The sequence below is a fragment of the Leptosomus discolor genome, chromosome 10 (assembly GCF_034619465.1).
Source record: "Leptosomus discolor isolate bLepDis1 chromosome 10, bLepDis1.hap2, whole genome shotgun sequence".
NCBI classification, from domain to species: Eukaryota; Metazoa; Chordata; class Aves; order Leptosomiformes; family Leptosomidae; genus Leptosomus; species Leptosomus discolor.
This window is the reverse complement of record NC_141400.1, coordinates 8,310,402-8,334,723: the sequence shown is the minus strand read 5'-3', so window position 1 is coordinate 8,334,723 and position 24,322 is coordinate 8,310,402. Positions and strand designations below refer to the sequence as shown.

At 36.7% G+C, this 24,322-nt stretch overlaps 1 protein-coding gene across 3 annotated transcripts in view; it reads right to left on the bottom strand.

Moving 5' to 3' along the window:
* GABRB2 (gamma-aminobutyric acid type A receptor subunit beta2) overlaps positions 1-24,322 on the bottom strand; it is a 165,998-nt gene that overhangs the window by 59,439 nt on the left and 82,237 nt on the right. For all 3 annotated transcript variants that reach the window (XM_086471273.1, XM_086471272.1, XM_086471274.1), the window contains exon 5: positions 10,261-10,343. In XM_086471273.1, the coding sequence (XP_086327399.1) occupies positions 10,261-10,343 (83 nt within the window). The remainder of the gene's footprint in view (positions 1-10,260; positions 10,344-24,322) is intronic.

Sequence of the window (24,322 nt, the reverse complement as noted above, 5' to 3'; positions counted from 1 at the left end):
CTTAGATTAGTAACAGTATTATTTACATTTAATTCTGACTCAGAACAAATACACATCATAAGAAACTTTATTGAAGAGTTAAGAATCTTTCATACATAAAGGATACAACTCTTCTGAATTTCCATCCAAATAGTTTTGGACTGTGCCAAATACATATTGAACACTGAGTGGCACACGCATCACAAGTATTTCTAAAACTAGAATAATTTCCTTGTGTAGTATCCTTTCATGACTTGCACACCAATGCAAGGCCTTAGCGAATTTGCAATCACATCTTCTCACATCAATTACAGTAGCATTAGACTGATAGAAGATTACAACTGATTTCCCTAGCATTGTCAAAACTTGGGTAATACTGTGACTGAATTATTTTTAAATGAACTACTACTATGGTAAGCAACAGTAACTCTCACCTCAATATATAGAGTTAAGACATAGGAAACTGGGTCTGCATCCAGTAAACAAAGTAGCTTACATTTTCTAGACACAGGTGGAATTTGCAGAGCCTGGACTACAGTACCAGTTAACATGAGCAACTGAACAAAATTAACTTTGGTTCACAAAGCTCTCATCATTAGAAAGGTGTAATATATTGATCAAAGGAATGAAAAGATTGTGATGTTTAACTTCGACAATGCTTCTGTCAATTCAATTTTCTCTCTGTTATTCCATCAAAGTAAAATAATGTTTCCCAGACTTGTGTATTGGAAAAGTCAACCCTTCTTCCACCCAAATCCAACACCATAATCAAAAGATTATCTTATTCACTCTGTTTGCTGAAATAAAAACAATTAAATGGTTTCCCCATTCAGTGACCAAAAATGAAATATTTTGCATTTGAGCATCAGTAAGAAAACTAAAGGAAATTCAGAGCTTGGGAAAAACAAAAACACCCAAACAAAAAAACCCAACCCTGCTGAAGAATACACAAATTTCTTCTCCTATTAAAGAGCCACTGAGAAGGGTTAAGCTCACATTTGATACACAAAGCTCCAATTCCTATTCTAGAAACTTAGGTCAAATGGAACAGTATCAATGTAGAGAGACTCAACACAGAGCACACTGCAAACCTGGTCATTGGGCTTGTCCCTCAAGCAGCAAATTCAACTCTCTTCAAACAGAGGAGGAACCTCAATAATGATTGCTACATCCCACCCAAGTCTCGGACTGCTGTCAGTGGGGAAGGAAGGAACTCTGTTCCCCAGTGTAGGGTATGAGTTGATCCTGTTTTGGTTGTTGTTGTTGTTTTGTAAACAGAGCAAAACCGCCTGTCAAATTTCACTTGAATCCAGAGTTTTAGGATGACTTCAGTGGGGGAAGGCCTAGAAAATGCACATTTGATGACTCAAACATGCGTTTTCTAGGCCTTTCCCCACTGAAGTAATTCAGTGTTAGCATACCTATTTGCTGTTATCAGCAGCCAAGTGCAAATACAGATCAGACTGATAACAAACTCAAACAACTGCCTTCCTGTTCCCAGAATTTTTGCACACTCGTCTAAAAAAAAAATAAAAAAATAAAAAAATAAAAATTCTTTCAATGTATGTAATCTAATCTGATGAACGAAGGACAATTACAGTTACAAGAGAAAAATACTTCTCATTGCAGAAACATCCTGATGAGTAAATGAGTATCTGAAGCCACATAGAGTACTGCTTATTTAAATTCCAAAAGCTAAGGTATCCAGACAGATGTTTGTTTCTGCCCTTAAAATTAGGGATAAATAGCTAATAAACTATTTTTTGAGATAAAACCCTCAACATTTTGAAACCATTTCCTTGGGGGAGAACCATCAGACAAGGAGGTTTTGGCCATTAGCTACATTTTCATGAGTTTCTCAACTGACTACTCTTTGCTGCTTTGTCACCAAAAGACATCAGGAACTGAATATAATTTGATCAATGGGTAAAAGCTGAATCAATGGAGTATAATTTGATTTCTCACACTGACAAAGAATTGATACTTATTTCCTGTAAAACAGTGAGAGAGATGCTGGGGAAAAAAACCCCAAAACTATCTTAGGAAATAAAATGACTGTAGAAACATTTCAATTCTTTTCACAGCTACATGATCACTGTGAGATAATCACAGCCTCCATTGCCTTCTAAAGGATAAGATTTGAGGTCAAGTGATTCCAGCATCTGAAAAAAATACTATTTAATGAAAATTATACCATGTTGAAGAAATTATTTCATTTAGAAAAAGATAATTGACTACTTAAGCAAAATGATAATATGGAGCATAAGCTATTAGCTTTCAGCACCACCTCCATCACTTCCAATGATGTAAAAAAAGTATTTTTAAAACAGGAACCCAACCTTTAGAAGTTTTTGTTTTGTTTTAAATCCCTACGCTCATTTTGACTTACTGTCAAAAGACAACTTGAGATCTAATATGTGGGCACAATAATTTCACTCAGTAATTTTGCTCTCCTTGAGAGAAGAAAGGATGGTCTTCTCTCCTCAAAGGAAAAACAATTCTCCTCTGAAATCCATAGTATATAGGAATTGTAAAGTGAAGGAACATTTCTCTAAATCTGTGAATGAAGTAAAATGGGTGGGTGGGAATAGGGATATAAACCACAAAGGTTCACTTATTTATTTGTATAAAACTTTCCACATTCAAAGTCTTCCGGTATGAACAGGAAGTTAGATAAACTGTAGTAACTCTGAATTTGCCACAAAGTGTTGTAGTATTGTAATGAGACATGGATTTAGTTGAATAATACTCCTGCCAAAAAATGTAGATTGTCTGGGTTTTTTTCAAAAGCATAGACTGAAATATATTTGAAGCCTGGTCCTCACAGAAAGCCTGATGGATATTCTCAGTTCGTCATGATTTAGACACATCCAAAATAAAAAAAGCTTGAAAACTGGAAGTGGACTTAGCACTACATATAAATGCTGAAACATTTCGCTCTTCCACAAAAAAAAAAAAAATGTAGTAATTACACATTACCATTTCTATCTGCAAGTGAGACACAACTGCCACATACAAGTTTTTTTGACAGAGGTTGGAGTAAGTGCATTATTTACAAATAGCACTTTGTTACTTAGGTCATTTCACTAAGTCTCAAGTAAACCTTCATTTAGCACTAAACTCTGCAATCCAAGTAAGCCACGCACTGGAGTGAAGCAAAACTGTATGTCAATAATGGTTTTCTTGGTCAAAAAAAGAGAAAGGGGGAGGGAAAGGATTATTCTCGCATCCCACTGCAAAGTCAGGTGTTAGCGGTTATGAATCCAATGCAAATAACCCTCATGAGAGTCCATTAAAGCTGTAACATAACCTACAGCTCTCACAATGATAGAAAGTGTATGACACACTAATGCTGGTCATCAGGCCAAACTCAAGAAGTGCTGCCACCTTAACCCCGTGATCAGAAAATTGTTGGTATTGCCACTTCAAAACAACGGTTACTTATTACCAGGAACAACAGCCTCTGATGTAATGCAGCCCCTTGTTGACAGGAAGACAATGCACACCAGCACTAAGCATATTTCTCCTGCCCCTTTGGGAGATCTGTGTAGTTTCAACTGTGATTCTGCAGTTAATAATTATTTGGTCCAACACTTAAAAGCACCAGGCAGCAAGTGAAAAATCACAGGTGAGCAAGATACTGCTCAACTAAAAGCAATTGCTTTTGTGCCAAAATCGAAACAGGAGAACTTGGCAGAACAATCAATATTACCGATAGACTCAACATATACCAAAGATTCTGCCTGAATTGCCTACTGACTGAATCAAGGCTTTAAAACATTTTAAGTACTGCAAACTTCTAATAAAAATACATATATACTCTAAGGAAAATAATAAAAATAAACTACAATCTCAGATCACACACTATCTAGACCTAAGATATACAACAGTATCACAGATGTCCTTTCCAATAGCACTTATAAATACTTCTTTTTCTTGAAGAAATCATCAGTTACAAGATGTTTGAAAAGAATACTAGACCAACAGAAAAACATTTGCTTAAAGTATGAAAAGTTATAACAGAGATTCTACTACTCAGTTTAGTAAAAAGAACAACTGATTATTTACCTTGTAAAATCTGTAACTCTGGAAACAGGATTGTAAAGTGTTGACCCATCAGCTTTCCACACTTCCACATACTTTATTGCATGTAACACCATCAGAGTATTTGTTACAAATATATTCTTTCCTTTTGGAGAGCATCTTTCATCAGAGATGCCTTCAAGGACATTGAGTTTTTTCCCCAAACCTTTAGCAAATGAATCTAGTGCTTTCTGAATATGGAGTCTTTGAACTGGGCCCTTTTTGTTTCCAATAATCCCTTGATAAAAGGCAGGGCTATGTGCAATAAGGACAAATGTACTCTAGCTCAGACTGGATATAAAAGGCAAAATCCTTGAAGTTTTAAAACCAATTTTGTTTCTGTATCTTTATGATTCTATATATTCTCCATATTCAACTGTAGAACGATAAAAAAGAGCTTCAAGCTATGAATTCCCCTGTGGAAATCTACATTGCCTATATTGTCTGGTGCTGATAAGCAGAGATTGGACATCAGTATCTTGGATTCCCTTTTAAATTTAACTCCAGGTTGCTTCAAAGCATTAAGAAGCTATTGCAGAGGTTCTGTAAAATTCTTTGCTCATTTGCAAACAGTACATCATCTTGTTTGTGTTACGAGAGCTACTAAGGTGCAGACTACTGCAAAGATGCACTGAGATATAAAGAAAATAAGAAATAAACTTCCTTCTTGCCTACCCATAGGGTAGTATATCTTGGATGTTACTTGAGTTCCAGTCTGAAACTTTACTGATCAAAGTCCCCAGCTACGGGAGGGGGTGTATCAAAACTTTACAAACATTGGTTCATTTGTACACAACCCGCCCTGATCATATGCGCTAATGGTTAGTCTAAATTTCCTGCCCTTCTTCAGACTAGCCAGAAGATCATCTACTGTTTCGGTTATTTTTAGCTTTTACTGAATCATCCTATCTACACACTGAAGAGGAGTCAAGGATTTCCTGTTCATTCCCAGTGTGTGTTATGCCACTGAAATTATACCTCTTCTCGACACACTTGAGATGAAATTACTAAGGACAAATAAAGAATGAAGTAACTGTCCCAAGGAAGCCACACTATAAACTGATGTTGCTGAAATGGACAGTGTGGGTACAAAGGTGGAAATCATCACTCTTTGCTAAACAATCTGTGTCTCTTCCCCCCACAGAATGCTGTACAGGTTGAATTGTCCAAATTAAGACATCCAAACATAGAGATGATGAACAAGGAGGAAAAAGTGGCACTTTGAAAAGGTCAGCTTCTACTGATAGAAGAATATCCTCCCTGTACAAGGGCCATTGTGCAAAACAGACTTAGCTAAAGGGGCAAAGGGGACAGGACACACAGTAAACTTGAGAAACGGAAAGAAACAAACAAACAAAAATATTTTAAAAAATGAACCACTACTAAGTTTTTAACCTTCAGCGGCCCAAGCATCATGCATTTAGCTTTCCACTTACTCTGTAACTGTGGGAAGTGACACGTTCCCATGGTGTCCTCCTTTGCTGAACACCCCACTCCCTGGGGATCAGCACAGTCTCTTGCCTAGCATCAAGCATATTTGCCTCTAACCCAGAAAAGCCTTGCCTGGTCGGCTCCTGCAGTTCTACCATTTGTCCCGTGTGACCTGATTACAGCTTTGATCGATGGCCAGAGCAGCCATCTGCAAAGTACTCAAGGCTTCAGCAAAAGGCATCTTTGCTTTCCTCTTAGTGCCTTAAATGTGCTTGTAAAGTCACCTTGAGCACACAAAGATGACTTCTGTTTCTCTTGTTGATGAGCTTTCAGATAATCTGATTAGGAAGTGTTTGATACTGGGCTGCACTGCCACTGGGAGGAACGATATTCTTTTGCCTCTGTTCTTTCTGGCGTTTTCTAGATTCTGTTATCAAATGGAAGTTTTTTTAACTTATCTTGGTGTGCTTCTGTGGCCTTTTTGTCATGAAGCAGAAAAAAAAATATCTATTGATTTCTGATCCAAACACCCCAGGCTGTTATATAAATGAAATGTCCTGAAAGCAATTATTTCTCATTCATCAGCAAAGCAGTCCTTCCTCGCCGTCTGTGCATGCTGTTCTCACTCTGCCCTTTTTCCCTGGTCAGTATGCCTGAGTGGCAAGCTCCCTGTTTGGTAAGGCGTCAGACAGCAGGACTTTAATGCCCTTTCTTTTAATGCCACATCTTTAATACACTATGGAAAATGTTTCTGAGAATACGCTTCTAAGGAGAAACTCGGTGCTTTCTTGTTTTATCCACAGCAACAAAGAAATGAAAAAAAAAAAAAATCACTGTCACAAGGCCAGCGGTTTCTGAATTATACCTCAGTATAACATAAATATAGCTATGACAAATACAATATAAACGAGATAAGAAGTGGCTGAAGTAAATTTTTGTCTTTATGTGGCACCAAATAATTGAAATGGACAAAGGTCCAAATGTACTGGATGAATCTTGAATTATTACATTTAAAGATATTCAAAATAATCACTATCATTTCTCTCTGTTATGCTAGAAGATGTGCAATATGATATTTTATTTGTTTTTATGTATACGAAGTATTCTTCAAAGTGCCTTATACTTCTTTTTGCCTTTGAGCTCTCACTAGTCTTGATTAGCTGAGACATTCCTTTCAACAGTTACAACTCCAGAGAGGCAGGAAACAGCAGAGAAACAAAATTATTCTAAAGTATCATCAGAAACTCAGCAATGCATACTGCAGTGGCAAAGGTAGAAAGCAGAAAGAAGAGGTATTTTACTGAGTAAAGTCAATATTCAAATAAAAAAAAAGCTCTCTGTGCCTGCAAGTTGGGAAACTAAGAAATGAATGCACAGGAAAATTGATTTCCCTCTGGTATTTTAACCCTGCTATTCAGTGTGTTGGGAAATAACAAAAGAAAGAAAAGCAGAATACCTCAGATTAGACCCCCTTGGAAAAGATGGCCTACAGGTTTAGAAGCATCATAGCAAACCTGAACACTCAGATTTCTGCCCTTTAAGTATGAGCAAAGCAAAAAATGATCACAGAGATATAACTAGCTACACATGAAAAACAGGATTTCAGTCCTCAAAACTGATACTTTTTGAAAATTGAACAGTCCTCTCCTACACTTTTCAGCATCTAATCTCCCTAACAATACCTTAAACTGAAATAGGAAAAATGCTGCCTCTTGTATCTCAATAGATTATATCACCTCCCACATTTCTTTTTTTATATTTTACATATAAACCTTTTGCACCATAATGTCAAGTTTGAAAATTAATCTAGATTTATGCATATCTAGATTAACAAAAATTTGATATTGGCCACAAATTTCAGTAAAGACAATGACACATGGAAAAAGTAACCCAGGCAGCTAAGAAGCCAGTCAGCTCTGGCATCAATAACAGGATGAGGGCAAGAAACAGAGAAAGAATGGAAGGACATTAGAGATATCAACATACATGGAAATGGGATAAAAATCTATCATGACTTAACTCAAAGGATCTGGCTAGACAATAACTCCTTTTTTAAAGTATATCTAACCTGGACTTCATTAAAACATTTGATATAGGACTATCTAAGAACAGACAATTAGTAGAGATATATAAAAGGCGTGTAGGAAATTGTACTGCACCAACAGAATAGATCATGCTCAGTACAGAGAATGATTATAAGCAAAGCTCTTCCTTCTTGGCATTAATAGGCTTCAGTATTTGTGAGTTAATGAAATTTCTAATGAAACAAAATCTGCTGGAACTGTTAAGACAAAAGATGATCAGAACAAATATAGCAACAACTGGATAACCTTGAGGACCGTAGCAATAATAACAACATTGATTTATGTGAACAGTGTTATGAAATGCCAAGTCACGTGTTCTTAGTACTAAGCAAAAAAAATTCTACCTAAAGCTAGAATCCACTACTGGAAAATGAGTGAGGAAGAGAAACACCTTATTTTACTGTTCCAGGAAAGAAATCAAGCTACTTTTAGCATGCAGTTTAACCAGTTTAAAGAAGTGATTATGACTTGTGTACCTGCATTGAATGACTCTGAAGTCACTTTCAATCTTATCCACTCTGTCTACCTACCAGCATTTTTGTCTGAAGCAATTCATAAAGATTAGACAGGCTCAGGTTTTTACCTGAACAGAATGACATATATAAAGGCCCTTAATGTTCTAAAGCAGCATAAAACTGTTTCAAAACACAGCTCAAGTATCTCTTCTACCCACATTCTTTAATGGTCTTTGTTACTGCAATGAAAGACAGGCTAGCTATATACAGTATCCTGATTTAAATTCATTTTACTTTTGTGATGCTGTAACAGAGTTAATATATCCACAAAGGAGCTCTCTTACAAGCATCCTAACCACTATGGTAAATTAAACTCCTACCCTTTCTACGATACAATGAGTACTGTGCTCTTCATACCAAGCAGAACAACAACTTTGAGAGCTAATACCTTGTTTTCCAGGACTGTTTCTTGAAAGATAACTGATTTGACTTCAAACTTTTACTCCTAATCAGATTAAAGGGAAATTGCAACCTAGAGGTCCCATATTCCAAATCTGAACAAGAACACGTGCTCTCACTGAGAAGCTGGGACATAATTTAACTTTTGGTTTTCCATAATGACTAACCTGGGAGGTATTTACTGGGAATATTTCCCAGAGCGGGTCCTGCAAGCATGACAGGCAGGGGATATCTAGTTTGTGAATCCCAAGAAGATTCAGGCATCTCAGCAATGCAGAGAAATGCCAAGATTTTTTTGACTGTTTAAACAACACTGTAGAGTGAAAGGAGGTCCTCTGACTCCAGCTTTCCAACTTACACACAAAATTGGAAAAAAAGAAAAACTCCAGGTCCTTGCTACAACAACAATTAAAAGACACCAGCATAACAAGCCACATTCTCAGTAAAAATCTCTGTAAATGTGAATACAGCTATGCCAGTAGTTTTCTCACATTAAAATCAGCCAACTGCACTGGTAAAAGGCTGCAGGTACAAAAATTTGAATCAAATGCCATCAACAGAAAATATTAGGAACTGAAAAAAACCAAACAAATAAAAAAAATATATTTTATTCATTCTCAAAAGAGCAAAGTCCGTCACCACATTTGCTGCTTGTGTATGTCAGTATACAGAAAGGGTGAACTTTAATGATAAAGACGCATACTGCTTATTTTATGTGTGTAAAATATTTCAGACAGCAGTGTCACACGTTTAATTCAGGAAAGGATTTTGGTGTATCTAAATTACACTAAAATGAATGAAACCTGGACACAAATTTAAAGCGTTTTCTTAAATGCTTTCTAAAATAGGAGAAAGAAGCTCAGCTGTACCAAGTTCTTACCAGACTGTAGCACAAGCTACTGTCATTTTGTACTTCAGCGCACACAGAAATACCACATAATCTTTCATAATACAGAAGATACTTTAAAAATACATATACTTTTGTGTAATATATATTAAAACACGTCATTAATTTCCATTTTGCTTGCCAAATTCAACTTAATAATACACCACAGCTGAATTACCTATGGTTCTCCTGAAAAAGGAAACGTATCTTCAAAGTGCTGATACGATCTTAACTGAGTGTCAAACAATGCATGCTTGCAACATTGCCTCTATAAGTGATCGTTAATTGGTTTTTCTCTGATTTACTTCGTTTCCCTGAAGATTTTTCAGCAAATTTTATTTCACGTGTTTTATCTACATAGAAAGTTTGACAGAGACACCAGCCGTTAAATCAGTACATATAACAGACTGCATTGCATGCACTGAAAGTTTAACTACAGCACAGGGGTTAGGGAAAAAACCTCCAAAACCCAAAGAAATAAAAAACACAACACACCTATTTCAAGGACAATTCTAACCTCTCGTCATCATTTATAAATGGAAACAAGCTGCCACAGTTCAGCAGTAAAGGAGGATAAAGAACTGATAATAATCCTCATGCTCCTCACATGAACTCCAACAAGGCATTTCAATGAGACTTTTAAAGCTGTAAATTGTCCATCAAAACACAGAATAACTTTTGCTAATCCTTGTGCCACAAATTACTAATCCATCTGGAAAGCTATTTTTTCTGCATGTGTTTACAAGGATCTAAATGTCATCAGACAGAAAGACAACTAGGTTAGTAGCATGTTAAAAAATTAAAAAAAAAAAAAAAAAAGGACAGAAATAAAAACTCTGAAGCAGTTGACCACAGAATAAGTAGGATTTGCAGAAGTACTTACAGCTCTCAATCTCCAGCGTGCAGTTCTGCTCATCCAGCGGATATCTCCGTAGGTCCATCATACAAGCAGCTGTTGTTGTAATTCTAGGAAGGAAACAGAAGAGCTTGTTAATGTGTCTTGTTCCAATCTCTCCTTGATCACACATAGTTGAAGGAAGAAAATATATGTCTACACAACTGACACTCTTGCCTATTTTTACTGAAATACTGTGTCTGCTGCTTACATGTAACTAATGCTGCTCTAAGAAGGTTATGTCAGTCTGGTGGGTGAGCAGAGAGCTTCCCCTTTACACACCATTAGCACAGTACTGTAAGCTTTAAAAATTATCGACCAATTTATCCTGACAAAATGAAGCACGACTAGGATAGCAGTATTTCATTTTATAGTGGAGATCTTGAAGCCAAAAAGGAAAGGCTCAAAGAAAGGTGGCAGAGGAAATCTAAAGAGGAATAGTGAAAAACAACATACTTCATATGCTGGGTTAATACCCTAATCCCTTCCTGAAACTTAATTCTTCTTTCTTCTGTTCAATAGTACTTTGCAAATGAAGTATTATTTTATCTTCATGTTAGAAAGCAAACATTTTCAGAGACATTTTCCCAAAACATTTAGACCATAGTTGTGCCTCCAGATTTCAGCAAACCTACTAACATTAACATGTGTCATGCATGCCTTTTAGATGTTGAGAGAAACATCTGTACCATCAATACATCTTTTGCTGATAAACATCATGGAGGAATATGACCCCAAGATGAATATGAACAAAGGCACAATTCTCAGTAGTATTTTATTAACTGTGTTCCCATCAAGTCTTCTTAAAGTCTAGATAAAAATCAATTCTTAATCTTCCCCCACCCCAGAGACCAAATTATATAACTCTGTAGCAATTAAAAAAATATTACAATTTGGAATCTGCCAACAGTCAAAATAGTATGCCCTGCACATACTACACATAGATCCATGTGTGTATTTAGTGCATAAGCTGAGAGGGTTCTAGCTTTTCTTCTCTCCCCCTCTACCTGGTAAGAGCCCTTCTCATACAGCTGCTAGAGTCTGCTGATTTATACAGACTTCTCAGAGAAACAAGGATTTTCTCCTGTGTGTTAAGTACAGCTGACTGGCCAACTGCATCTGGGGAATCTGCTTTGACACCAGCAGAAAAATGAGAGCACTGCACAGCAGTCAACAGTACAAGCCTTCTTGCAGTTTAAGGTTGACCAAATGATTTGAGCTAAATCGTAAAATCCAAGAAGATGTGGGTGTGCCTCCAAAATGGGACCCAAGTGGGTAGATGAAGTGCCCACAGCACATGCAGACACCACATGACCTGAGAGGATCAGCAGCTACATCTTTACATGGTACTCATGAGAGACTGGGTGACCAATAGGTTTCTTCTCAGAATCCCATCCCCCTGCATGAGGGTTCCTGGCCTTTCATAGTAGACATTCAGACTGTTCAAATAACCGTTTTAAAAACTTTTTTTTACATTCTCCGATCTGCCAACAAGACACTTACATTTGATGGACCTCATTCTTTCTCCTTATATACACAATAAGAGTTTGCTAGAAGTAGAAAACTACAGTTGCCTGAGAGAGGCTCAAAATTCACTCAAAATTGGCTCCAGCGACCCTTTTTGCGAGGCACTCAGGAAACACTGAAGGTATACCATCTTTCCATTAGCATCCTTTCTGTACTAAGAATGCTTTACTGTCATTTCCAGAAAAAAAAAGAAAACCCTGTAAATTTCTTCAAAGAAAAGAGAACAAAAGTAGGGGCAAGCTATTCCTATAAACGCTTAGTAAGTCCTACGTCCTTCTCGTCCATCTAGACAAGATCCCTTAATTTTACCTTTTGATCATTCATAGGTATTGGGTGCTCAGAGAAAAGGAACACGTTTCGGCACTAAGTTCTTTCTTCAGTCACTACACGGGTACTCACAGAACTGCTTTTGAAAACATATTGTTTTCAATCAGCACGGGTCACCACAGATGCTTCAAAACAAAGCTTCCCGGAGTGGACAAAAGCAGGGGAAAAGAATCCTTCATCTCCCTTCAATGGAAATCTTCCAGCTTTTAAGAAAACCAGACTGCTGAGGAATATATGTTTGTTGATAGCAAATGGAAATGGAGCAAGCAGCAGTGTACATTGCTAAAAAAAAAAACCCAAAACCCAACAAAAAACCCCAAAAAACTCTTGGCAGTTCATAGTTGGTTTCTTATTTTAAAATTTGAAGGAAAATAAAAGAAAATGTCCTGTTCCAGTATCAATGTAAGATTGATTATTTTGGGGAAAACTTCAGGAAAGGTGGAGGGAGACCAGAAAAAAAATTACAGGTCATGGTTTTTGTTTGGTCGTGTTTTTTGGTGAGAAGGTTTGTTGTTGGATTTTTTTTGTTTAACACCCTCAGTGTTTCCATATCTATGTGTATATTATAGTCATGAGTTTTAGAAGAATTTTGGTTGTTCACAGTGGAAAAGGCAGGAGCATAGATTTACAGCCACAGTTTAAGTGCACAAAAGAATCATGGTAAATACTAACGTGATTGACTACTAAGTTTTCTAACACCTTTCTCTGCACTAAACACATTCTTCCTGCAGAGTTTAGCAGACCAGAGGGTTCAACACAGAGACAAAACCACACCCATGCTACCCTCAGCAAAGTGTCTGTTCATACTGATGGTGGAGCTGAGCACTCACAATTCTGACATATCTTCAGTACGATTTTTGGGTGCTACAGATATCACAAAAGGGGCCAAAGGCTGCAGCCAGCTAGGATAAAAGCTCTGTAGGGAACATTATCAAATTATTAAAAGACACAGTGCATTACCTCATCAGAAAGTAAAGAAAAAGAAAGGGGCACAGTAATGAAAATGATTGGTAGAGCAGAGTTTTAATCAAGCCAAAACAGCAGTTTTGATTAATGTATTTAATTCAACTCACTTGTTCATTCTTATCCGTAATGCAAATCTGTTGAAATAAAATAAGTCTGTCCTTTCTTCTCTTTGTACCTCCTCCACATTTTTTACTCTAACTTTTCTCAGATTTACGGTAAAGTAGAAAAAGTTCTCTTTCGTCTTACAAATTATTTAAACAACAAAACTACCTTTTGATAAATCTTAATGGTTTGCAATTCATGGTGAGTAGCTAAATCAAATTGCCAATGCAAGAGCATGCAAGAATTACCACCTCAGAATACTTTTAAAGTCCAGACACATGACCTACACCTTTTCAGACAGAGGAAGAAACAGCAGTTTATTATAGCAGTTAGGAATACTTGAAACAGGCATAAAGCCTGTTTCCCACAGCAAAGCTATTTCAATTTTCAGAAAAGAATTTAAAAAACCATTTTTTATATAGCCTGGGCTAGTGCACAAAATATAACATTGTATTTTGCATAATGTCACCTTGAGAACAAACAATGAAAAAGTGAAAGTTTTTAAAAAAACACTGTGACTCAACACATTACATTAGGGATGGTAACAGAGTTAACAGTGCTTTCAGAGAAACGCTCTACGAAATGAAACACATTACAGAACTGTCTCATACACTAATCTTTTTATCTGCTGCTAAAGAAAGAGAAACCTTGTGATACTTTGTTTTATGATTCCTAACGATGTAAACCAGTCTTCAGCTTCCTCTTTCAGGATCTACACTTTGAACATAGACTGATGATGGAGCACCAAAAAAAAAAAAAAAAAAAAAAGGCAAACCCTGAAGCACTAAACTGACCAAATAAAGACCTAAAGAAAACATGTGTCAAAACAAGCACAGCTACAGTGCAAAAGAAACTGCATCACAACTAACTTGTGGGGAAAGTAAAGTTTGCTGTCAGTAATTCCAAATAATTCAGATAACTTATTTCTGAGAAATCTGAAAATCTGCCTTTGTCTCAAAACCTTCGAGGAGGTTCTATGATTCAAATAAGAGCTGGAAACTGGCACTGTTCCTTTCACATGCCAATGTTGAAGTCCATGAAGAACTTTTTGTAACACTTCCAAACTTAAAAGTGATGCAGGAAATAATACCCATAACAAACTACCCCAGCTGTGCTAATAGTTCTTACTTTTCAATGCTATGTAGGGGACAGTTTTTCAAAATCCCATAGATTTTGCTTGTCTGACAAATTCAAGTGGGATTTGAAATTCAAAATAGCAACTTAAACAGTTCTGACATCATCAGTGAAGAAAAAACAGCACTGAAAGGCAGGAGAGCAATGCTAATGATACGTGGCGATGGACAGAATCCAGTTATCTCTCGTAGCTCCAGTGGCTCTGCAAAGCTATGGGGAATAAGCAGCAATAGAAACCTGACTGACCTGTAATTACAGGATTACAGACACAACAGAGATGATGAGCAAGGAGGTGACAATTTCAGATAGATCCTCCAAGTAGAATGGTAGTATGAGAACTATATAACACTCTCGACTCTAGTACTGACAGATCATCATCCTATTGAGTCAAAGACAGAGCTGAAGCCCAGGAAAATACAAAGACTAATTCTTTCTTTAAATCTATGCACATACATCCTGCCACAAGCAGTGTGAGATTCTGCTTCAGATTTGCATATCTGAAGGCAGACTATGACACCCCGTTAACAATATCAGGAGCAATCCAAAGAGCTTGCAAGGATAGCATGCTCTGTAACAGACTGCATCTCTTCATCATGGACTTTGTAAGAATCCTCTGCACACACTGACTGGGAGTCACGAACTCTCTGAACTAGTTATGGAAACCATGTACTGCAGCTAAACCCACTGTTCACTTCTACTTCTTGGAAACAGTCCTGCACGACAGTTCAAAACATTGGTGGCAGCAGCAGCCAGCAGAACCAATTTCAAATATGTGGAAACCTGGGAACAAAACCATAATGTGATAAATCTCCCCTCAACAATAATAGTGGATTTAGATATATGTGTCAAGGTTGTTAAACATACTAATAGATTTAATTTTGAATTAAAATAGATTTATTGCTAATTATAGAATGCACAGAATTCTTCCTCCTCCTGCTTATTCACACAACAGATAAGCTTCCCTTGTACAATCACAGGTTAAGAGTTGGCTTTACCAAAGGGTAAACGATAGTGACATTTCTACAAGTCCATCATTAAAATCTGACTGCTATAGTCTTTCAATTGTAAACTGCATATAGTTTCTCAGTGTAGTTTTGTAGGAAGCAGTAATAGCAACTGTTTTATTGATGTTGATGTCTCAGTTTGAGATGAAATGATATGCCTAGGCTACCTAGAATCTGTGATATGCTCTCTTCTAATACCACTTCTCAACATTTCATAAGTATTCCAACCTAAGATCTAACTTAGCTCATTTTTCTTCCTCTGTGTGGGACCTGCTATCTAATGACATACAGATATTTTCCTCTTATTTCTGTTCTGGGCAATGCTTGAATAGTTACGTACTCTCTGAAAGCACTAAGTGTATTTGCTAAAGCTAGAAGGCACAACAATAAAACAAGTTAAGGATAAGTAGTATATGATGCTAAAGCATCTTCTAAATGTAATACGAGACAGGAAAAAAGTTTTGTAGCTGGTAACACAGCAAGTCAGAACACACAGAGAAACTTCAACCTCACTAAGTTTTGATGTTTATATTGCTGGTAAAAGCAGCATACAAGACTTTAAAGAGAAAACTAAAATCTATATCCTACAGTCTTTCTTGGGAAGTAGCTCTGCATTTCTCTGCTGAAGAATAGTCTGCTGGGCCATCTGCATTGCGAGCTGGGAAAAGTCATGGAAAAATGGATAATTTCGCTGTTATTTCATGGTAAAGGAATTCTGACTCAGGAGAATCAGAATTTTGCTGGAGATTTCCATGCAATGTTGCCCAATTTTCTGCTATAGCTTTCCACACATAGCTCTAAATTGTTCCTGAAATTAGACAGCATCGCCTACTATCCTGTCACTGACTCCAAAACTCGGACACGACATCACGTCCATAATTTAAATCCCTGCAAAAAAGCACACATCACACTGCAGTAAAATCTTCTGGTACAAGAACCTCAGCTTTAGACTGAAGTTACTTAAGCTTTTCTCTGAAGTAATATGTGCACCTTTAGAAGATAACACCCATAGAACACAATGCAGCAGCTATGACAGAAATGCTCAGAGGAGCACTTCATAGTTTTAATATTTTATCACTGGGAAATACATCCTTGTCTTTCAACATTTACTTCTCCCTTTCAAGAGAAATAAAAATAAATAAAAGGGAGAATGCTAAAACACTACAGAATTTACAGAACAATGAAACAATATGAACTCAACAGCTGAGTGACTCAGTGTCTAACAAACAACCTTGGAATAAAGAGCTAGTACATCTCCTCCACTTATACAGAGGTCATAGTCCTTTTGCTTTATGACCATTGCTGGAAAACTGAAAGTTTTACTTTCAAATATTTTGCAATACATGTTCCTTATTCTGATTGTAAAAAACGCATGTCTATTTCACTCAGATAATGTCAGCACTGAAATAACGTTATTTCAGCTTCTTTCTCTTAAAAATTTATCCTGCCACCACCCAAGACATGTTGCATACTACAGATATATCATATATACAAAATGGGTTTAAACCAGTTGTGTCATCTTCAATAGGAAAAAAGTTTATCATTCATAGATTTCTTAGAGAAAATTATATAACTCAATACATTTCAGAACATACAAAACACCTTTCTCACAACCTTTCAGGTGGGATTGTTCTAGTAACTCAACTTTATATACATGAGAGTATAAGAAGATTAAAATTTATTGCATTCTCCTTAAAAATAACTAAGAATTCTGACATTACATTACATTTAATAAAGACTCTGAAACTGTGGAAGACCTAGAACTTTCTAAGGAGACACATGGATTTGGTGGCTTTTTAATCAATTTTCAGTGCCTAAAATAATTGGTGCTTAGTTCTAGTGAATATCTTGGACTGTGAACGTACCCTACATTAACATTTTTTTATTCCAGGATGATAAAGACGCAACGTTTAATTAAACAATTGAAGAGCTACGGAAAAAAAGGGAGTATCTTCTCCACAAAATACTCACTGCTTCAATGCACAAATTGTGCAGCTAATATTGCTGCTAAAAATGAAGAAATAACGAAGTACAGATTGTCGCAGGTAGAATAGTATGAACTTTACCCACAGGCTACCTTTTTATGCCTTAAGAGAATAAGAACTACAGTAGCACTACCACCCCATAGTGCAATGCTTATCTTTGGAAGAACACTGTCTTGTTTCCCTCAGGAGCCTGTGTGAATGTTAAATTGCATAAGTCTTAGGAAATAGTGCGTAACTTCCTCCTCCCCACTCCTGAAACGTCTGCAGTAGTTGACCTCCAGCAACTGACGGACACAGTTCCTCACGGAAACCACCTTCAAGGCAGATCTGAGTGGTGTTTACACAACCTGTGGCTCCTGCATCTTCCTTTGTTAGTGAAGAGCTTGTGCTCTGGATGATGAGTTCATGCAGAAACTGCATGCCATTCTTCACTATGTCCTTAATCTACACTTTCTGTGACAGAGAGTCAGTGCTGCAAAATCCCTTCTTCTCAAAAAACGCCACGAAGAATATTATCAATTACTTGCCTATTCAGGGAGACATCTGAGTAGAAGGTATTTTCACCATTCTGGAGAAAGGAAGTTCTACCCAAGTTAAAACCTAATGTGAAAGTCAAAACAATCTCCGGTAGAAATGGCACATTCAGTTTTATGATTGCAGCTTATTTAGTAATTCTTACAGAAGAAGTAAGATAAGAGCCCAGAGCTCCTATTCCTCTGGCTTTTGTGAGTCAGAATAAGAAGGCTCATTTTCCACAGGGAAATGTCAATAGAAATAAAAAATTTAAGTGGATTCTTCATAAGTAGAATTACTCTCAGATCCAAAAAGACAGAAAAAAGTCAGTATAAACCCTCTAGTGCAGACCTGAAATTATTAAGTTTCTTTAAAGAACCTTTACAATACAAAGCAGCAATCCATAAAATTCTAACCCTCACAAAATTGAGACAAAAGTAAAATGAACTCTCCCTGTCCTAAAGCAGGAGTCACACTTTAAAAGCAATTAAACTGGAAGACAGTTAACAGAATGAAGGCAAACTGATGTAAAGCATAGTAGAATAATAGACTCATTAATTCAACTATGATTAGAAATTTTCACCCACACAGACTGGAATGCAAGGACAGTTGCACTGCCTATGTGACTGTAGGATTTCAATTAGACCACTTCCTTTCTACACTTTTTTCACCCATTAAACAATCTGCTATATACCTTTCTAATTCTAGCAAAAAAAGCTCACAATCGTATCATATCTATCCACTTCACTCTGGTCTAACAGAACTGCCAGCAATTAAGTATTTGATTAACCTCTCTTCATTTTTTCTTCTACCTTCTGTCTATAGACAACCAGACATACCCAAAAACACATTAGAAACTTTTTCAGTAGCATGTCAAAGTCACTGGTACAATCAACCACGGGTGATTTGCTCACCATGAAAGAGAACGTGTAAAGGAAAAAATCCTCTGAGCAGACCTGCAACCACAGCATTGCGTGCTAACACTGGTGCCTTCAAGTAAAGACTATTGTCCAGGCTACTTCTAGTGCCCCATTTACGTAAACTTTCTAGATAGCATTACTCTAGGCCGCCTCTATCTACGACCAAGACTTAAACAAATTTAGATTCTTTTTTTTTTCCATTCTGCTTTCACTGATGACAAAGAGGTTGATGACAAAGAAGATATTCTCCCATTCCCTTCTCCCTGAATAGGTCTAAAAATGAAACTGCCGTTCACCAGATACTCAGATTCAGAAAACAGAGCCTGTCGAATGATCTCCAAAATAAGAGCCACGGATCTCCTGTGTCACAAGGGAGCTCATCCTGACCAATTCAACCCACGACAGCACAGTTACGTCACCTGCTGCAGCTGTAATGTGCTCTGCATGCCTTGAAGTACTCTTGCAAACTAGATCTCCTTACCTCTGGTAACAGATACCTCTTTTATTCTTCACCTGAGAGAGGTCAGCAACTATCAAACACTTGTACAAAACACTATCTTTCTGTTTTATTCCTGGTGAGAGCTGAAAGCACAGGCAGTCACTAAGCACATCAGAAAGGCCTTCACATTGATGTAGCTAAAATCTTTGCTGTCCCCACTTTCCCTGTGCCCTCATGCTTCTTCTAACAGAATGCAACAACCAAAAAAGAGAATGAGAAACTGCCCCTTTTTGCACTGCTATTGAACAAGCTGATTAAATCTACTGTAATCATTCAGTATAATAAACCAAATAACTGACTATTGTCATAAGATCAATATCTCTTGCTTTGCAAACAAACATTTCAGCATTGCTCTGGTATTTAAAGAACAGTAAGAGACACAAATCCAAATACGTAATTCCACCCTACTGACATCCGTTCAAATATCACTGTAATATCAACTGTCAATAAAAGAGAGAATACGAACACAGATGATCTTAAATCTCCAAAGCATCTGAAGTAGTGCCCTCAGGCTTTACACCTACTATGCTAACATATTAATGCTACCATTGGCTAGATAAAAGCACGTTGACACTAATGTATCATTTCACTTTTAATTATATTGAACGACCAGTATTTGTAGTTAGTGGGTGGTGATGCTTCACCCCCCTGTGGCAGTAATGGGATGTGTGTGTGAAGTCCACGTGATAGATTGTGAAGCCCATGACAGTTTTTGCAGGGCTCAGAAACACACATATCACTGCTACTGGTAAAATAAAAAGTAAAGCGATATTATATTTCAGTAAGGCTGAGACTGTCCATGCTGCCATTAATCTTGTACCTACAACGTCGATGCATGCAACACTAAATCCAAGCGTGTTTGAATATCCTCACCTGATCAGCATCAGCATCTCCAGGGGCTGTGTACAAGGTTTTAAAAATAAACAAGTAATATTACACCTGTAACAGGAATCCTGCTTCCCCTGTCTTCCCTGCCCCCACTTCTGATTGCAAGCTTCATGATTTGATATTTTCAAAACCACATCTTTCAGGACTCATATTCAACCCAAAGACAAAGGAAAATGGGAAACCTATTTTTAAGTATTCCTTGGAAGTACCTGTCTTGCTATATACAGTGAGTCTCCAAGTATATGAAAGCATGATGTAAGAAGAAAATAAAAATACCTTTGAAACATTTAGAGCAATTCAACCAAGTTCACAACTGGGCAGCCATACCAAAAAAGACTACTGATTGATTTAACTATGTGTTCATATGCATCATGAATGACAAGCAACACAACTACATTCACACACACACACACATATATACACGTCACAAAATAAATATTATATGGTCCTTAATCAATCTTCCTTGATGCACCCTGTTTCTGATTTGTAGGGCTTCTCCCTGCAGTTATATTTCCCTTTTTTTGCAGCCAACTATTTCCAATCCCTGCCAAATAGACTAACAAGAAATGAGTTTCACTGATTGAAAAGTATTACATTATCATCTAGTTTGTTATCCTTGATTTTACACAATTCTATATTATCAATGACATGAACTGTACTTCCCTGCTGCATCACCTAAGTCAGTTTACAGATTTAACACAGAATTCAAAAGCTGATGAAAATTAATGCCATGAGATACCAATTAATACCTAGCACTGATCTATACAGTTTCATTCTGAAGACTCTTATTTTTCACAATTATTTTTAACTGATTTCTTTACATTATTTGATTTACTAATTCCTGTCTGTAACTCGTATGTTAACAATATATCTATCATCTCAAGTTTTTTTAGGTTTTAGTTTTTATAGCAAAAAGTTACCATCATATGACTGGAAAAAAATAATAAATATAATTAGACTGATGCACATCATACACACTGCACACAGTTTGCATGGCCGGTTTTCAAAACTGTGTTAACTCATGCACTTACTTAAGAGTGTAGGCACAGCAGTACTGAGGGCCTATTTCAAGATACTAGTATAACAGACACAATACATAACGACCTGCAACATCTCATAGAATTAAAAGGGGCACTGTGGAATTACAGACAAGTCCTTGGGGGAAGGATTTAACAGTTCTTTCTGCAGTAATTGTCATGTCCGTAGACTAGTTATTGCTGAACAGTATCAAGTTTATCATTGTTAAGTAAGAAAGATTTTCCCTAGAACAGGGAGAAATTTAAAGGGTCAAAAGCACTCAAAGAAATTAGATGTCAAAAACAGGGGAAAAAAACCCCACCAAACAATACACCTATAATAAAATTTAATTCTGATGCTGATGTTAATCATGCACCATACAGCAAGTACTTCACACTAGTCTACTTGTACAAGTACAGACCTGCAAGGCCTGTAGATCCAAGCATTACAGGCATTAGTTGCTGAAACCTCACAGAACCGCAGAGGCTAAAGACATTTTTAATGCAGACCAAATTCTTTCAGCAGCAGAACCTCAATTAGGAGTCAACAATCAAATTCTTTATTCCAATGTGGCTACTCATAGACTACTTCCAACTAGTTCTCCTCCTTTTAACTTTTCATATGAACCACTCCTCCTAACACGCCTGCCACGATCTACAGAAAGAGGCTGATGCTGCACTAGTAAGTGGGTGGAAGGCAGTACTATCAAATGAGTTTTGTTTCAGAGACGTTTGTATTTCCAGAAGGTTTTGGTTAAGCACATAACAAATTTATTATAAAAGTAGAACAGATTTTTATTTAATATTTCTAAAAATATGTATTATTTATCAATTAATGTGTTAGTGATGATATTTACTCTTCCAAGTTACCTAAGCAGATGTGCATGCATGCCAGACAGGATATCAAATTCTGTACTGAGATGCCATGTCTGACACAGGTGGATAACAAAAATACAGATAGTGGGTATGCAAACACAAAAAAAAAATGTCTTATACTAGTATACATTTTTTTCCATTCCAGAACAATATTTTGAAATTATAGAAGAGAAATTGCTCACTTAAAATTACTACCACAATTCTTAAAATTGGCTACAATTTAATCCAATTTTTGCTCATTACGATTTGTATTAAAGTACTGTCTATCAAGCATAGATGAAAAAGACACATATTATGTAAAGCATCCTGAGAGCACTAAGAACTAACCCCTAGGGATATAAAGCTACAGAACTTCACCGTTCACCTAAGCCCTATATGTGCAGAGTGTCAGCGGGGCTTCTACACCCCAATTAACAGCCGGACCTGAGGCTGTTTAAGCTGTCTTTAATTAAGTCACCTATTTGCATTGTAGCTACATACCCCGTCTGAGCAACTATTCCCATGTGAACAGTATTTAACTGAAGACAATGAATAAAGATTTAGCACATATTTTTAGGCCTAATTCACAGTGCATAGGTTTCAAATGACAGATTGCTATTAACGTCAATTAACTTTAGGTAAGGCTCCTGCAGAGTGTGGGGAAAAGGAAAGGTCAAAAAGATACATACAGCTGATTTTATATATATTAAATGCTACAATGGAGAGCTGGAAAAGGAAGAGGATCCTTCTTATTCATATAAATGCTTTAAGATAGGTCTGATTTGGACAAAATACCAACAGTTTATTCTGCACATTTGATTCTTAAATATTCATATTTTTCCAGGCTAATCTGCAAGTAGACATCTGTGGAGAAAACTCATTTTGCAGATATTTCTGATGATGCTCCCTCTTTTCTTTCCCCTGACAGACAGGTCTACTGACATGACATCTAAGCCAGTAGAATTATTTTTTTTTCCTTTGACAATGAATAAATGAATTACTTAAAACTGCCTCCTATCACATTCCAGATGTCATGTCTGGCCTCAGTGCTCTTCTCATCTATTGTGTTAGGCTCGTACCATCAATCTTCCATTTCATATCTGGTCCATTTTAGACACCAAAGACACTTACTACTTTAATATATTATTAAAGTAGCATCATTATTTTGAAAATGGGAAGCCATGTTTTCCTTTAACACTTCCAAATCAGTATCTACATTTCAGACCAATTCAACTTTAGTTAAGGGTTTACTGGATGCATGAGAGAAGCATGGGTTTTTTCTTCAGCAATGAGTTAAACCTAATGACTACAATTAACAGGCACCTAAGTTAACTCCAGCTATCCTGCTGAAATCCACAACATTTCCCAAGGGCCACATCTCTTCCTGTGCCAAAGTTCGGATGTTCTGTTATTACCTTTCTCTTCCTTGTCTTCATTTCAGAACATTCATAACTTTGTTTCAAACAGAAACAGTAAAAACACCCCAAAAACTTCTGACAAAAAGAATTGAAAGCTTGCTAAGCTATATAAAACACTGAACATCAGAAATCTAAATAGAAAAGCTGCACAGAAACTGCTTTTTTAAAGAATACCTTTGAAACTTCTCAGTTACTAGATCTCAGGGGTTAGAACACTAATCCATACACTACAAAAAGAGGGAGTTTCTCCCTGATTACCATATTTTGCTGCAGAACATGGTTTTTAAAAATAAAATTTGTATTCATTTAAGACAAGCTTTAGTAATCTTATCAAAGTCCCTTCTTTTCCATTTTAATGCTAGTAAGATCCACCAGTTTCTATAGTCAGATATTTGCATTTATGATCAATAAAGCTATTAGATTTGGAAGATACTTAACTCTGACCTGCCAAACAGCCTGAGATGATTCTGTGCACAATGCTGTTATCAGATAGAGCATGACCTGAGTCTCAAAGAAAATCAGAAGAGTTCAACTGATTTTAATCAGTTTAATCAGGTCTCTACTTTCCACATAACTGTGTAGACAGTGGGTATCACTTTTAACATTTTGTATATCCAGAACTGCATTTTAACACTTCATGCTGCTATGAACGCTGAATCAATACCTAGGCTATGTATGAAGGATTTCTTCGTATTCTGTACTTTTATAATTTAATTTAGAAAACATGTCCCCCATTGCTTTTCACATTACGTTGGCTATACACGAGACTTTCTTTTCTCCAGGAAACAAGTTATGACTAGTTCACATTTGAGGTGGATGAAGAGTCAGCTGAAAAATATCAAACCTACCCTGAACACAGCAAATACATGTTTGATGAGAAAATAAGTGCTTATCTG